Raw genomic sequence first — 14190 nt, forward strand, 5'->3', positions numbered from 1 at the left:
CCAATCAGATGATTTTATAACTGAGCTGAGACCAAGGTGCAAAATGACTGTATAGAACAGTCAATAAAACTGTTCTTTCAACAACAGCACTATGATAAGCAGGTCATGATTTCTGTAAAGAGAGTTGAGTCTTTTAACAGGCTTAAGCTGTATCTATTCCTTCATACCTTCCTGACATTTCACAGGGGTGTACAGTTTATATTGATATTTCTGTAAAAAAAAAAACTGTAAAAGCTAGCATGTATGTCATTGTCTCACCTGCAATGCTGTTACTTTTGTTTTGTTTATTACAATTATTTTTTGGGCATTTTGCCTTTCATTAATAATACAGCTGAAGATTGACAGGAAGGGTGGGAGAGAGAAGGGGCATGACAAGAAGCAAAGGGCTGCAGGCCCGAGTTGAACCCAAGCCACTGCAAGGGACTCTTACCCCTACATGGGGAGCACACTCTACTAGGTGAGCTAGAGGTTGCCCAACAATGCTGTGTTTGCAATGCGCAATTATTCTACTTACAAGTCTTGCTTGGCTTAAATACATACGGCCCTCAGAATAACGAATAGACAGGAAAGCATAACCAATTAAGAAATACAAGGACTCCATATCACAGTCCACACCAGTGTTAATTTTAACAGCTATTTTAGATTCAGGCCTAGTCTTAAGACAAAAATGCTTATTAGTTTTCGTACTTTTCAGTCATTTTTATCCTTCATAGTTTTAGACAACAAAAATTCACGACATTCTAGTCGACTTTCAGTCATTATGTCTTAATAGTCTTTTATCTTTAAACTAATCCAGTTAGGCTAATTCATGTATCAGAATAAATTTATTTTTCAAGTATGAAATTTAAATTTAGACAATCTTTTTCTACAACTACAAATCATTTCAACACACCTACACACTGTCATTTCTCCAGCAGTTATTGACAGGTTTAAGGGGTGATTTACGAACACACACTAACTGATCATCATTTGAAAAGCTCAATATCTCTCTATTTATGCTCTCAAATACTTTGACACCCCAAATACCAGCCTATCAAACAGCAATCAACCCATAAACCTTCTCAAAATGGGGATCAACAGATGTGAAGACCACCGGCCGTTGGCTATTTGCTCTACTGCCATTCATCGGCTTACAAGCTAAGCTAACTGCTTACAGCCGCCATTGCAACTAACAAACTCCACAAATCCATTCAATACTTCCACCATCCACAGTCAGACACACACAGCTGATAATTTACTGCTGAACTACAGCTCACAACTAGCACAAATGGCTGATGCTGACGCTGCTGAGAGTTTTTACTGACAAGCAAAACATCCTGGCACAGATTACTTACTGGGGTTTACCAGCCTGTCACAAATGTGGCATTTGTAGATAATTGGAAGCATGGCTGTTCTCAGTTTTAAATATCCGACAGTCCACCACTAACATTTTCGTCACGTCTCGTCATCAATAATGAAACATAGATTTCATTAAGGTTTTTATCATCAAGATCTATTTTTAGCTGGTCATTGTCTTGATTTCGACATGAAAAAAAGGTTGTTGACGGAAAATGTTCAACATAGTTTTCATCGACGAAATTAACACTGGTCCACATTTACAGGTAAGAATGGGTATCGTTAAGACTTGATCAATACTACTACTATTATTGATACTTTACTATTGGCTGAACTAGTGTGATGTCCTTGTGTAAAACATAATGTTGTGGATGACAGACTGCGGACAGTGCAGAATGAAATATCATTGTCTACATGTTAATGCTTGCTGAACACAGTTGATGAGCCACACTAAGCAAGTTTTGGTGTGTGAAAGGATTCCCAACAACAATTTTAGATACAATATCTATATGCTACATTGTGTTTCCCTGTGACACAAACCTCATTCTGCAGCTCATCGTCACTCTTGTGGGAGGCCAGCATTTCAAACAGGGACGTGCACAGCTCTTCTGGGCTGGATGAGATCATGTTGCCTCCATCCAGATACTTCTCCACCTCTGATCTAAGGATGGCTCCATCCCCAGAGCACAGAGATCCTCCTGATCTGGGCAACTCTTCCTCACTGGTGACCTTCCTCCCACTCTGATGGCTGTTGAGGAAGTTGATAAAGTCTAGACTCACGTTCTCCTCGTGGATGCCAGAGCAGGGCAGGTCCTCCAGCGGGTCCAGAGTATAGCAGTCATACGAGAAGGCAATGTTGCGTCCAAAAGTAGAACCTCGTTGGGGCTTGTGGTGGGAGCACAGGGTCTGGATAAAGTTTTCAACTCGGGTATCATCAAGCGGAGCCACCAGCCGAGCCACACAGGCGCAGGAGGCTTCGGCTGCAGATGATGGAAAGGGGCCGAACATCTGTTTAATGGCCCGAGTCTCCTCTGTCCCCACGTGGTCTTTGTTGTGGAAGGTCTCAAACAAAAAGACAGCAGCACTTTCAATGGCCTCCTGACCATATTCAGTCCCCACTGCAAAATAAAACACAACATATTTCCACTTTAATGTCATGATTACAGTGATAACTACAGCCAGAGGCAGATTTGGTGATCAGGGGGCCCTGAGCAAACAGCAAACTAACACATGGGGACTCCCTCGTGGCTTTTTCTCAACCTTTCCCTGACTGAGAGTGTTGGTATAATTCACATCTTTTACTTGGTGGTGAAAAGTCAGTAAGACCATTTATTCGAGTAATGTAGTTAAGCATAATTTTAAAATAGTATTTCATCACAATACAATATTTTATCAATTTCTTGGTCAAGGACACAATATTTGCTGATATCACAAATCTGCCACGATACGATTTTAATGCAATTCAGGGACCAACCATCCATATGAGACAATGTCAGTAAATATCTTCACTGTCTTTTTCTTGGCTTGCCATCAATGGCTTGCCATTGTCGCAAGCACTGTTTGAATGTTTAGGATGGAGGTATAATTGGATGGAAATGGTGACACTGATGTGCCATAGGAATGTCAAAAATAAAGGCATATCTCATAAATCATGATATGTATCGATGTTCTCACGCGATGGATCGCTGATCATTGAATCAATTTATTGACCAAGACATGTCATTATACCCCTACATATATATACATACACATACATACATACATACATACATACACACACACACACACACACACACACAGTCAGGTCCATAATTATTTGGACAATGATACAGTTGTCATCATTTTGGCTCTGTACACCACCACAATGGGTTTTAAATGAAACAATGAATACCTGCTTAAAGTGCAGACTCTCAGCTTTCATTTAAGGCTTTTTTCAAAAATGTAGTATGAACCGTGTAGGAATTACAACCATTTCTTCACACAGTCCCCCGACTTTAAGGGCTCATAAGTATTTGGACAAACTAACATAATCATCAATTAAACAGTCAGTTTTAATACTTGGTTGCAAATCCTTTACAGTCAATGACTGCCTGAAGTGTTGGACACATAGACATCATCAGATGCTGGGTTTCTTCCCTGGTGATGCTCTGCCAGCCCTTTACTGCAGCCGTCTGCACTTCCTGCTTGTGTTTTGGGTGTTTTGCCCTCAGTTTTGGCTTCAGCAAGAGAAACGCATGCTCAGTTGGATTCAGGTCAGATGATATGACTTGGCCATTACAGAACATTCCACTTCTTTGCCTTAAAAATGTCTTTGGTTGCTTTTGCAGTATGCTTCAGGTCATTGTCCATCTGCACTGTGAAGCATCGTCCAATGAGTTTTAAAGCATTTAATTGAATCTGAGCAGATAATGGTGCCCCAAACACTTCAGCTTTCATCCTGCTGCTCTTCTCAGCAGTCACATCATCAATAAATACAAGAGAACCAGTTCCACTGGCAGCCATACATGGCCATTACATAACAGTACCTCCACCATGCTTCACTGATGAGGTGGTGTGCTTTGGATCATGAGCAGTTCCTTCCCTTCTTCCTTCTCTTGTCTTCCCATCATTCTGGTAGTTGATCTTTGTTTTATCTGTCCATAGTATGCTGTTCCACAACTGTACAGGCTTTTTAGATGGTTTTTGACTAACTCTAATCTGGCCTTCCATTTTTAAGGCTAACTAATGGTTTGCATCTTGTGATAAACCCTCTGTATTTATTCTAGTGAAGTCTTGTCTTGCTTACAAGAGCAGCAGGATGAAAGCTGAAGTGTTTGGGGCACCATTACCTGCTCAGATTCAACCAAATGCTTCAAAACTCATTGGACGATGCTTCACAGTGCAGATGGACAATGACCTGAAGCATATTGCAAAAGCAACCAAAGACATTTTTAAGGCAAAGAAGTGGAATGTTCTGCAATGGTCAAGTCATATCATCTGACCTGAATCCAATTGAGCATGCGTTTCTCTTGCTGAAGCCAAAACTGAGGGCAAAACACCCAAAACACAAGCAGGAAGTGCAGACGGCTACAGTAAAGTGCTGGCAGAGCATCACCAGGGAAGAAACCCAGCATCTGATGATGCCTATGTGTCCAACACTTCAGGCAGTCACTGACTGTAAAGGATTTGCAACCAAGTATTAAAACTGACTGTTTAATTGATGATTATGTTAATTTGTCCAAATACTTATAAGCCCTTAAAGTTGAGGGACTGTGTGAAGAAATGGTTGTCATTCCTACACGGTTCATACTACATTTTTGAAAAAAGCCTTAAATGAAAGCTGAGAGTCTGCACTTTAAGCAGGTATTCATTGTTTCATTTAAAACCCATTGTGGTGGTGTACAGAGCCAAAATGATGACAACTGTATCATTGTCCAAATAATTATGGACCTGACTGTATATATACACATATATATATATACACATATATATATATATATATATATATATATATATATATATATGTATGTATATATACATATACATATATACACACACATATATATATATACACATGTGTGTGTGTGTGTGTGTGTATAAATAACTGTATTAACTAATGAGTCCAAATAGTTGCAATGCTGTGTATGGCCATTAAATCTGAGCTGTGCACTATTCCTAGCCTCAGAACAGAAGAATCAGCAGCCGTTCCTCTGAGCAGTAAAGACTACAGCATAAGCTCACTGTTTAAGGTCCCTGCACCTTATTTATATAATATTCCAAACAATTCATGCTTAACCAAAACTGCACTTAACAAAAAGGAATACAGAGTAATTGTCCAATTAGAGGAAAAAATGTCAGAGGGACAGAGAGAGAATAGAGTGAAGAAGGTTGGAGAGGCAGAGGGAAGAGAAAACAGATGAAAAGGATTTAAACCAATTAAAATAGTCTAAAAGCATCAGAGTCGTTGCTGCACGTAGCAGAGCAGAATGGCTGCTTTCATCCTCTCCAGAGTGTGCTTAAGTGTAATTTTTTATTTGGATCCAGCCACACTGTTTGAGGGCAGGTTCAACACATAAAGCATTGGTAGGGCATCACAACAACAAACACTGTTAGTCTTGACTGGCGAATGAGAAGAAAATATACTACCATAAATGGAGAGAAAAGCAAACTAAATGAAAATCATCTCAGGCTTTCATAAGAGAGCTCCATAACTGACTCATGAAGTTCAGCTAACATTTGAAGTCATAGAGGGAGGATTAAAGCATGTACAGCATGCTGTCAAACACCTGTCTCTGGAGGAAATCTAGTACACTTTCATTTGTTCAGGGGCATTTTCAAATGAGACGATACTTTAGAGAACACACATTTATCTCTGTCTTGTTCCAGGACCTTAAATACACATTAATGAGCAAATTATATGGACATCCAGTCCGTGCCAGTAGTTGCCGTACGGTCGTCCACTAAAATTATACACTTGCATTTCTAGTGACTGAGAAACATGCCTTCTCCTGCCTTAGATTAGCTTTTTATTTATTCCAGTTTTAAGCCTAAGTTTGTCGCCATGTCCCAGTGATGACAGCAAGCCATTAATGATTGCTTGCAAACGCAACAGACATTACGGGTACTGCACTGTACATAGCAATTTAAAAAGTGTTACTTTTTTGCATTTCTGACAGAGCTGGTGATATAATAAACTGGACTGAGTTGCATCATCTATTTCTATATGAATCACTAAGTTTGTAAAGTTTTTCCTAAAGTCTTAATGTCTGTTTGTGTCAGACTACTGATTTAATGAATCAGACAGCCCATTCACCAGATAAGAAAGGTCTTAGCTGGTAAAGACTTTTAACTTGTAACGTGTAACGTGTAAATCAATTGCAGGAAACATCTTCTGCACCATCCAATGGAAAATCAACTACATAAACGCAAAGAGCATATTTTAGAATGTCACATCTGGGCTACCATAAAAGTTGGATATGCGTAGTTTGTGTGATTATAGAATTAGTTTAGCTACAGACAAGTTTGTGTATGAGGTCTGAAGCATGATGACGATGCCTATAGGAGTAGTTGTGTGAACATTCCCCTATAGTAAATTGATGGAATTTGTGTTACATTAGCAAAAAATCTATGGACAGGATGATGTTTTCTGGATTGTTTTCTGTATGGACTATGATAGCTGGATGTCTCCTGATGGTGGCTGGTTGTGTCAGACAGCACTGAAAACAGACTGAGACTGCGAAACCAGTTGAAGTACTGGGAGATGGTAAAGGGGTTTAGGTGGTAGCTTGTTAGTTTTTTTTGTCTCCAAGTGTGGTTAGCCAACCACGAGACTGAGTAGTACAGCAGGAGACAAGGACAAAGTCATTTTACTTTATTTGTGTATGGCAACACCAATACCCACAGTAGTAAAAATTACAGTAATATACTGTTTATTAGCACTTTTGTCATATGTGTCTCATTTAAACAGTCATACTCACAACTTCTATCAGTGGACATGTCGCTACAGTGTCTGTATGCGCAAAATACAACATAATGCCTTGTTATCAACTGGTATTGCTAACAATAGATAACCTGGCTTGAACTGGTATTGCTGAAAACATCTTGGTTTTCCAACCAGTAGTACTGGAAGGCGATCAACTCGAGTGTGACGTCATTTCCAGCTCCAACCTCCAACTTTCAAAATAAATGCAACACAGCATTAGAACAGCAGCATCCATCTTGTCTATTGTGCTCGCCAGTGTTGTTATTACTGCCTATTGGTTGCTGGACAACAGCGTTAGTCCCACCCATGGCGCTGATTGGCTAACTGTTTGTCCCCCTGTGTTGCTCAGTGGCTTATTTCAATCCAGAGACTGGTGTCTCCATGCCAGAGGAATCAATCAACTTGGTGAAGTGGGTAGACTCAAAGGTCTTGACCCAAGCAAAGTATCATATGAACAGCCAAACTGTTCGATTGATGAATTTGATCTGAGCAAAAAAATCAAATTAAGCACTAAGGCTTGTAGTGTAAACATAGCCGTACAGTCCCTGACAAAAGTCTTGTCGCTTATCCAAGTTGTAGGAACAACAAATAATAACTTGACTTGTAGTTGATCAATTGGAATCAGAAATGGCTTATATGAAAGGCAAAGGCCTCTAGATTATGCTTATTATACCAATATAAAGTTGTGCATCATTCACTGAATTTTATCATTCAATTAGGACAGAAAGGTCAGATCTTGCTTGGACAAAAGTCTTGTCGCATACAAAAATAATGTACTGTAGAAATGATACTTTCTGTTGAATACACAAACATGCTCCAATAACATCAGAACATAAAGTCATGGTGCCTTGGGAAAAAGAATTAATATCGTGTATGACTCCCATGAGCTTGGAGGACTGCATCCATACATCTCGGCAATGACTCAAATAACTTATTGATGAAGTCATCTGGAATGGCAAAGAAAGCAGTCTTGCAGGACTCCCAGAGTTCATCAAGATTCTTTGGTTTCATCTTCCAAGCCTCCTCCTTCATCTTACCCCAGACATGCTCAATAATGTTCATGTCTGGTGATTGGGCTGGCCAATCCTGGAGCACCTTGACCTTCTTCACTTTCAGGAACTTTGATGTGGAGGCTGAAGTATGAGAAGGAGCACCATCCTGCTGAAGAATTTGCCCTCTCTTGTGGTTTGGAATGTAATGGGCAGCGAGAACCTCTTGATACTTCAGGCTGTTGATGTTGCCATCCACTCTGCAGGTCTCTCGCACACCCCCATACTGGATGTAACCCCAAACCATGATTTTTCCTACACCAAACTTGACTGTTTTCTGGGTGAATCTTGGGTCCATGCGGGTTCCAACAGGTCTTCTGCAGTATTTTCGGCGATTGGGATGCAGTTCAATGGATAATTCATCAGAAAAATCAACCTTCTGCCACTTTTCCACTGTCCATCCTTTCTGCAAACTGTGGGCCTTGGCAAATGCAGCACGATTCTTTTGTTGTCTTCTGTTTAATGCTGGTTTGTGAGCAGTAATTCGGCCATGGAGACCATTGCGTGAGGGGTTTCTGGTGACCAGTTCTGATGTAGCTCTGCTGCAGTTGAAAAAGGGCTGGCCCTGGACTGCCGAAGCAACAAACGGTCCTCTCTAACAGTTGTGTTACGGGGTCTGCCTGACCTGGGCTTGTCATGAACGTCACCAGTTTCTTCAAATCTTTTTTTTATCCTCTCCACTTGACGTTTGGATACACTGAAGATGTCTGCCACCTCAGCAGCAGACTTGGTCTTCAGGCTCTTGATGATCAGCACTTTGGTCTGTGGTTGAATCTTTGGCATGTTGTCAGCGGTCAGGTTGCACTTAACATGAAGGTCTGGTGTGCTGGGGTTCTTTTTATACACACCTGGGAATGTGTTAATTACAGGATTTGTCACAGGTGGAGCTCTAATCTGTGATTGGTTGAATCGTTTAAAGACACGACAAGACTTTTGTCCAAGCAAGATCTGACCTTTCTGTCCTAATTAAATGATAAAACTCAATGAATGATACACAACTTTATTTTGGTATAATAAGCATAATCTAAAGGCCTTTGCCTTTCATATAAGCTATTTCTGATCCCAATTGATCAACTACAAGTCAGGTTATTATTTGTTGTTCCTACAACTAGGATAAGCGACAAGACTTTTGTCAGGGACTGTATAATGATGGCAATATTGATGGCAAACAAGTGATCTTCCTTGAGTGCTTTAATTAAGTCTTACTGTTGTCAAGAAGTCTTCTTTGCCGAGCTTGAAAAACAGCAAGCTAGTGCAAGATGGCCCCAAAAAGTGTTACAAGGATACCCTGAAAACCTCCAAGAGCTATGGTTTTGATCCAAAAAGCTGGGAACCACTTGCTTAGGACCAACCTGCATGGAAAGGAATAGGGGGGTGTCACCCAGGGCGCTATTTAGGCTAGAACCGCCACTGCCAATGTATTTGGTTGTTATCTGATCAATAACAATGCAATATGTTGAGGGCATCTATTAAACAATTTGGATATAATTAAGTTTTTCCGTAACTTGAGTGACTTAACAGTCACTTTGTAGGTTGCAGAAATGTCTGACTCACTCAAAATTTAGCATCAGTGGAGCTTCATAGCACTTCCATGGGTCAAATGTTGGAAGTCAAGGAAGGGTCAGTGCCTGAGACTTAGTGGATCAGACATAGTAACTAGATTTACAGCCTTGCGATTGTAAGTCTCCATGAACCAGTGAAGTTGACCTTTGACCACAAAAATCTAATCAGTTCATCCTTGATTACATTTGACGTTTTCACCAAATTTGAGGACATTCCCCCAGGCATTCTTGAGACAGAATGAGGTGGACACAAGGGGCCTCATTCACAAACAGTGCGTACGCACAAATCTGTGCTTAAACTGTGCGTACGATCGTTTGACGCACAAATCCGGGATTCATCAATGAACAAATTTAGAATTGCCTCAGACCATGCGTACGCACAAATGAGGAAGGCCGAACTGACTTAGAAAATGCAAACATACCTTTTAAGTACATGCAGAGTCTATAAAACCACATTCATGAAAAAGAGATTTAATTAACATGTTTTAAATCATTAATTTACTAATATATTGGCCAAATGGATTAAATTACCATGAAATTGACACACGTTCACCCTCATCATTGTGACAATTAAAATATTAACAATAACATGAACAGAAAAACTATCACTCCATCAGCGTGCAGATGATCTGTAATGCCGACTGCCATATCCTTAAGGCTGTGGCCCGCTGGCCAGGAGGCACCCACGACTCATTTACTTTGCAAAACAGTACAGTGGGAATGCGTTTGGAGGCAGGGGCTGTGAGAAGTGGATGGCTTGTTGGTGAGCATCTTTTGTTCTAGTCTTTTATTTCAATTGTTTTAAGTTAGTATTTTCAGTAAGTCTCTATTCCGTTAATGTTAAAATGTTATATTGTTTGGGTGACCGGGCATATGGCCTTAAAACATGGCTGATGACACCATACGCAAACCCTGAAACCCCTTAAGAGGTGTGCTATAATAACATCCATGCCCACACACGCGCCGTAGAGCGCACTTTTGGCGTGCTTAAGGGCCGTTGGATGTGTTTGGATCGGATACAGCCAGTGGCAAACTACTTTATACCCCTGAGAAGGTGTGCAAGATCATCCTGACATGCTGTGTCCTCCACAATCTTACAATGACCCATGGCATTCCTGTAAGACCCGGCGCCATTGCTTCTAACAAACTGTGAAATTTACTACTTCTCTCCTCGCGTAACCGCTTCCTTCATTCATGAATCAACTCTAGGCAAGCGGTTTCCTTATATGGAGAAATGGGGGCATGGTAGTATGCTGACTGCAGATCGCGGACACGCGCCTGTCAATTTAGAATGGTTCTGATTTACTAACATACGCACGGTGGTGAGAACAAAATTGGCCGGTACGCACATGTCATGAAACCGACGGTGATTTTGTGCAAGTACTTATTTTTTGCGGAGAGTAAGAACATTTCTGCGCAGATATTAGTGAATGAGGCCCAAGGTCACAGAAGCTTTTGAGCTTTGACCACCAAAATCTTATCAGTTCATCCTTGAGTCCAAGTGGACGTTTGTGCCAAATTTAAAGAAATTCCATCGAGGCGACTTTGAAATATCTTGTTCACAACAATGGGATGGACCGATGGACAGAAACACCAAAAACATAATGCCTTTGGCCACAGCTATCGCCAGCACAGAGACGAGATTCCACCATTTAAAGAAAGGGTGTCCCTTTTATGAATGATTCATATCAGTTTTACTCACTAGCTTAGTAAAGACACTGGGGCAATGTGACCTTGCTGGACCTTGTTTTGGGCATTATAACATTAGAAGATGAGGCAGTTTTTACCCCAATTACTTTAATTACACATCTGAAGGTAAAAACAAATGTGAATGTATCAGTATTGTCTATTAATTCAATGATGAACCAGGTTATATCTCTGAACACCGAAAGACTTCAACATTAGTCTTTGTTTTCACTGACATGTTTTTATGATTTGGGTTGAAGGATCAGTTTGCCTAAATGATAGAAAATACAAATCTTAGACACCTCAGAATATGGGCAAATAAAATCAAAATTATCTGAATGACAATATGCCTCTAGCAGTCACTAAAAAATGTTTTGTTTTGGTTTTTTTTTTGTAATTTGAGTGAACTGTCCTTATGAGTGGATCATTCATTAAAGCCAGACAAGCTCTCTCCCTTTAAACTCACAATGATTTCTGATCCTGAACGACCAAAGGCACAAAACAATAATAATTTCAGCTGCTGCCAAGTGTATCATAATCACTTTTAGACAGGCAGCCTAAAAACAGAAAATGGCATTCTGTTATTTTTCACATGAAAATAGATTGAATGAAATGAAAATGGATTTGAAGCTGAGGAGTTAATTACCAATTTCCTTGGCTGCCAGAAGGAGGCTCTTCAGTTCCTGACTGGCAGCTTGTTGTTTAGCTTTGTCCTGATGCTCAGAGCAGAAATGGACAATCTTCTGCCATGTCAGACCCTCTCTGGCAAACAGCTCCCGTCTCTTCAGTCGTTTGGTCTAACATGAGCCACAGGGAAAAAAAAAAATTACATTTCAAGTAGGACAACAGCAGCAATTCCTGCTCTTATAATTATAGGTATTTGTATTTGTTAACATGGCCTTGGATAAGACCAATGTATCCCAACAGTCTGCCAATGTATTGTGCAAATATTTTGACAAGACAGTCACTGAAATAGAGTAGCTTAGAGCTGCAATTATTAATCAGCTGGTTATCTAATGAATCACTCTAATTTTATATATGATTAATCTGTTTGATCTTTTTCAAGGAAAAAAGTAACATTTCTCTGATTACAAATTCTTATTTTCCGGGGTCTATGCTACTCTATGACAGTGATCTGATTATCTTTGGGTTGTGGGCAAAACAAGACATTTGAGGACATCATCTTGGGCTTTGGGAAACACTGATCAATATTTTTCAACATTTTCTGACATCTTATTGACCAAACAACTAATCTGAAAAATCATTTAAATATCATTCAAATAAAAAAATCATTATAGTTCATCATAGTTTATCTTACAAATGTACTGTAAAATTATTCAAGACTAATTCTTGTCTGTCATTTATATTTTTTTATTTTTGTTGTCAATCCCAGTTCATTCCGTGTCTTTTCTTTGATTTTTAAGGACAATGCACATCAACATTTCTGTAAATTAGCCAGCCCGCAGTCTCAGAACCCAGTGGCTATCCTCTGGGGGCAAGGCCAAAATTTTGGGAAATGCGGTGTAGCCAGCAAATATCAAGGTCAGGACTTTCTCTTCCATGTGCCTGTCATTTTAGCTAATCTCTATAAACTGATATTAGTATATGTATGAAAATACATTTTCAAAACAGCCAATATAAAGCGAACTCCTTGTCGGACAATACCCAACAGACAAAAGACTACAAATGGAAACCATTACACTTCTGATACCAAAATTCTGTCCCATCACCTACAGACTGTTTATAAAGAACTGCCAGATAGCAAATTTTCATCACGTACTTATAATTCAAACTGAACTTCCAAGCTTCAAAAACATTGGATACTAGGGCCAGGAATCACCAGAGGCCCCACGATACGATATTATTATGATACATGAGTCACCATACTGCATTATTGCTATTTTAAATGTGCTGCAGTTTGCAAGAAAATATTTTCCAATATACTGTGATTTATTAGCTTTTCTCAAAGCCAAATGATATCTCCAAAGGAAAATTGTCAACATAAACAGTTTTATGTAATGTGATAACGTTTTTAGTCTCGTCGTCTTACTTCAGTCATTTTTATTGCAGCATAATATATCTTGTGAACTGAAAAAGCAATTGATTATATTATGCTAGTAGACTACCAGAAGTTAAATTTGTATTTGTAAATAATTTATATAATATATATATAAAATTTGATACTTGGTGTCCATGTAACAATGCAGTATTGCCCCACAAAAATATTGCATTACTATGCTGTATCAATGTTTTTTTTACCCCACACCTATTATATATTTTCCCATAAAACAACTCAACAGGACCCTCAATACCAGGTAAATGCTGAAGTCTTTCAAAGTCTACTCCCCATGGCTTTTTGTTAAAAATTTGCAATAGAAAATATAATGATAATAACATCATCGCAGTTATCTTCTCAGACATGACAAAGCTCCTTCAGAGTGACAGAAGCCATTATACAACTGTCTTAACAGACTGAGTAGCACTCCCCAAGACTAGTACAGTGCTCCTTGTATGCCCCTATAGAATTTTTAGATTTTTTTTTTCTGTCAGAAGAGACACTGCAAGCTCAGTCAGGATTCTGGGCAGGATTCATCACAGCTAAACCCAGAGAGACCCCGATGGGATCCAATGATTAGGGTCTCCAAGGAAACGAAGCTGGGTCTCATATGATGTGTGCTAATGTACTGATCAAATGAAAAAAATCAAATGAGAAGTGTTTAATTAGTAATATCACAGTTATGATTCTGTGTTTAACTTAACTAAATATTTTCTATCCAGCATTACATTGTCCAAAAATAGGTAAATGGAGTCATGTTGTACAATTGCTTGTGCATAGGATAAAACATACTTATTATTTTATGTCAGAACAGATCATATTCACTTGCTCATCATGTGGGCTATTTTGGCATTTTCTAGTAATAACAAATGGTTTAAATGGCTTTCCAAAAAGACAACTGAACAAGTCAACAGATTCAAGTAAGAAGGGAGCTCCATCATAAGAACAAAGGTTGGGTATCATATGTAAACTTTTAAACTAGTGTTCACACAACACCTGAGTTCTGGTGCTGATACCAAAATGATGCTATTTATGATCATG

General features: G+C 39.3%; 1 protein-coding gene across 1 annotated transcript in view; it reads right to left on the minus strand.

Annotated features, from left to right (window-relative positions):
- ascc3 (activating signal cointegrator 1 complex subunit 3) overlaps nucleotides 1–14190 on the minus strand; it is a 257950-nt gene that overhangs the window by 237309 nt on the left and 6451 nt on the right. The window contains exons 3-4 of the mRNA XM_033639918.2: nucleotides 11740–11890; nucleotides 1876–2453 (exon numbers count right to left, since the gene is read on the minus strand). Coding sequence (XP_033495809.2) covers nucleotides 1876–2453; nucleotides 11740–11890 — 729 coding nt within the window. The remainder of the gene's footprint in view (nucleotides 1–1875; nucleotides 2454–11739; nucleotides 11891–14190) is intronic.

Source organism: Epinephelus lanceolatus, chromosome 10 (assembly GCF_041903045.1).
Source record: "Epinephelus lanceolatus isolate andai-2023 chromosome 10, ASM4190304v1, whole genome shotgun sequence".
NCBI classification, from domain to species: Eukaryota; Metazoa; Chordata; class Actinopteri; order Perciformes; family Serranidae; genus Epinephelus; species Epinephelus lanceolatus.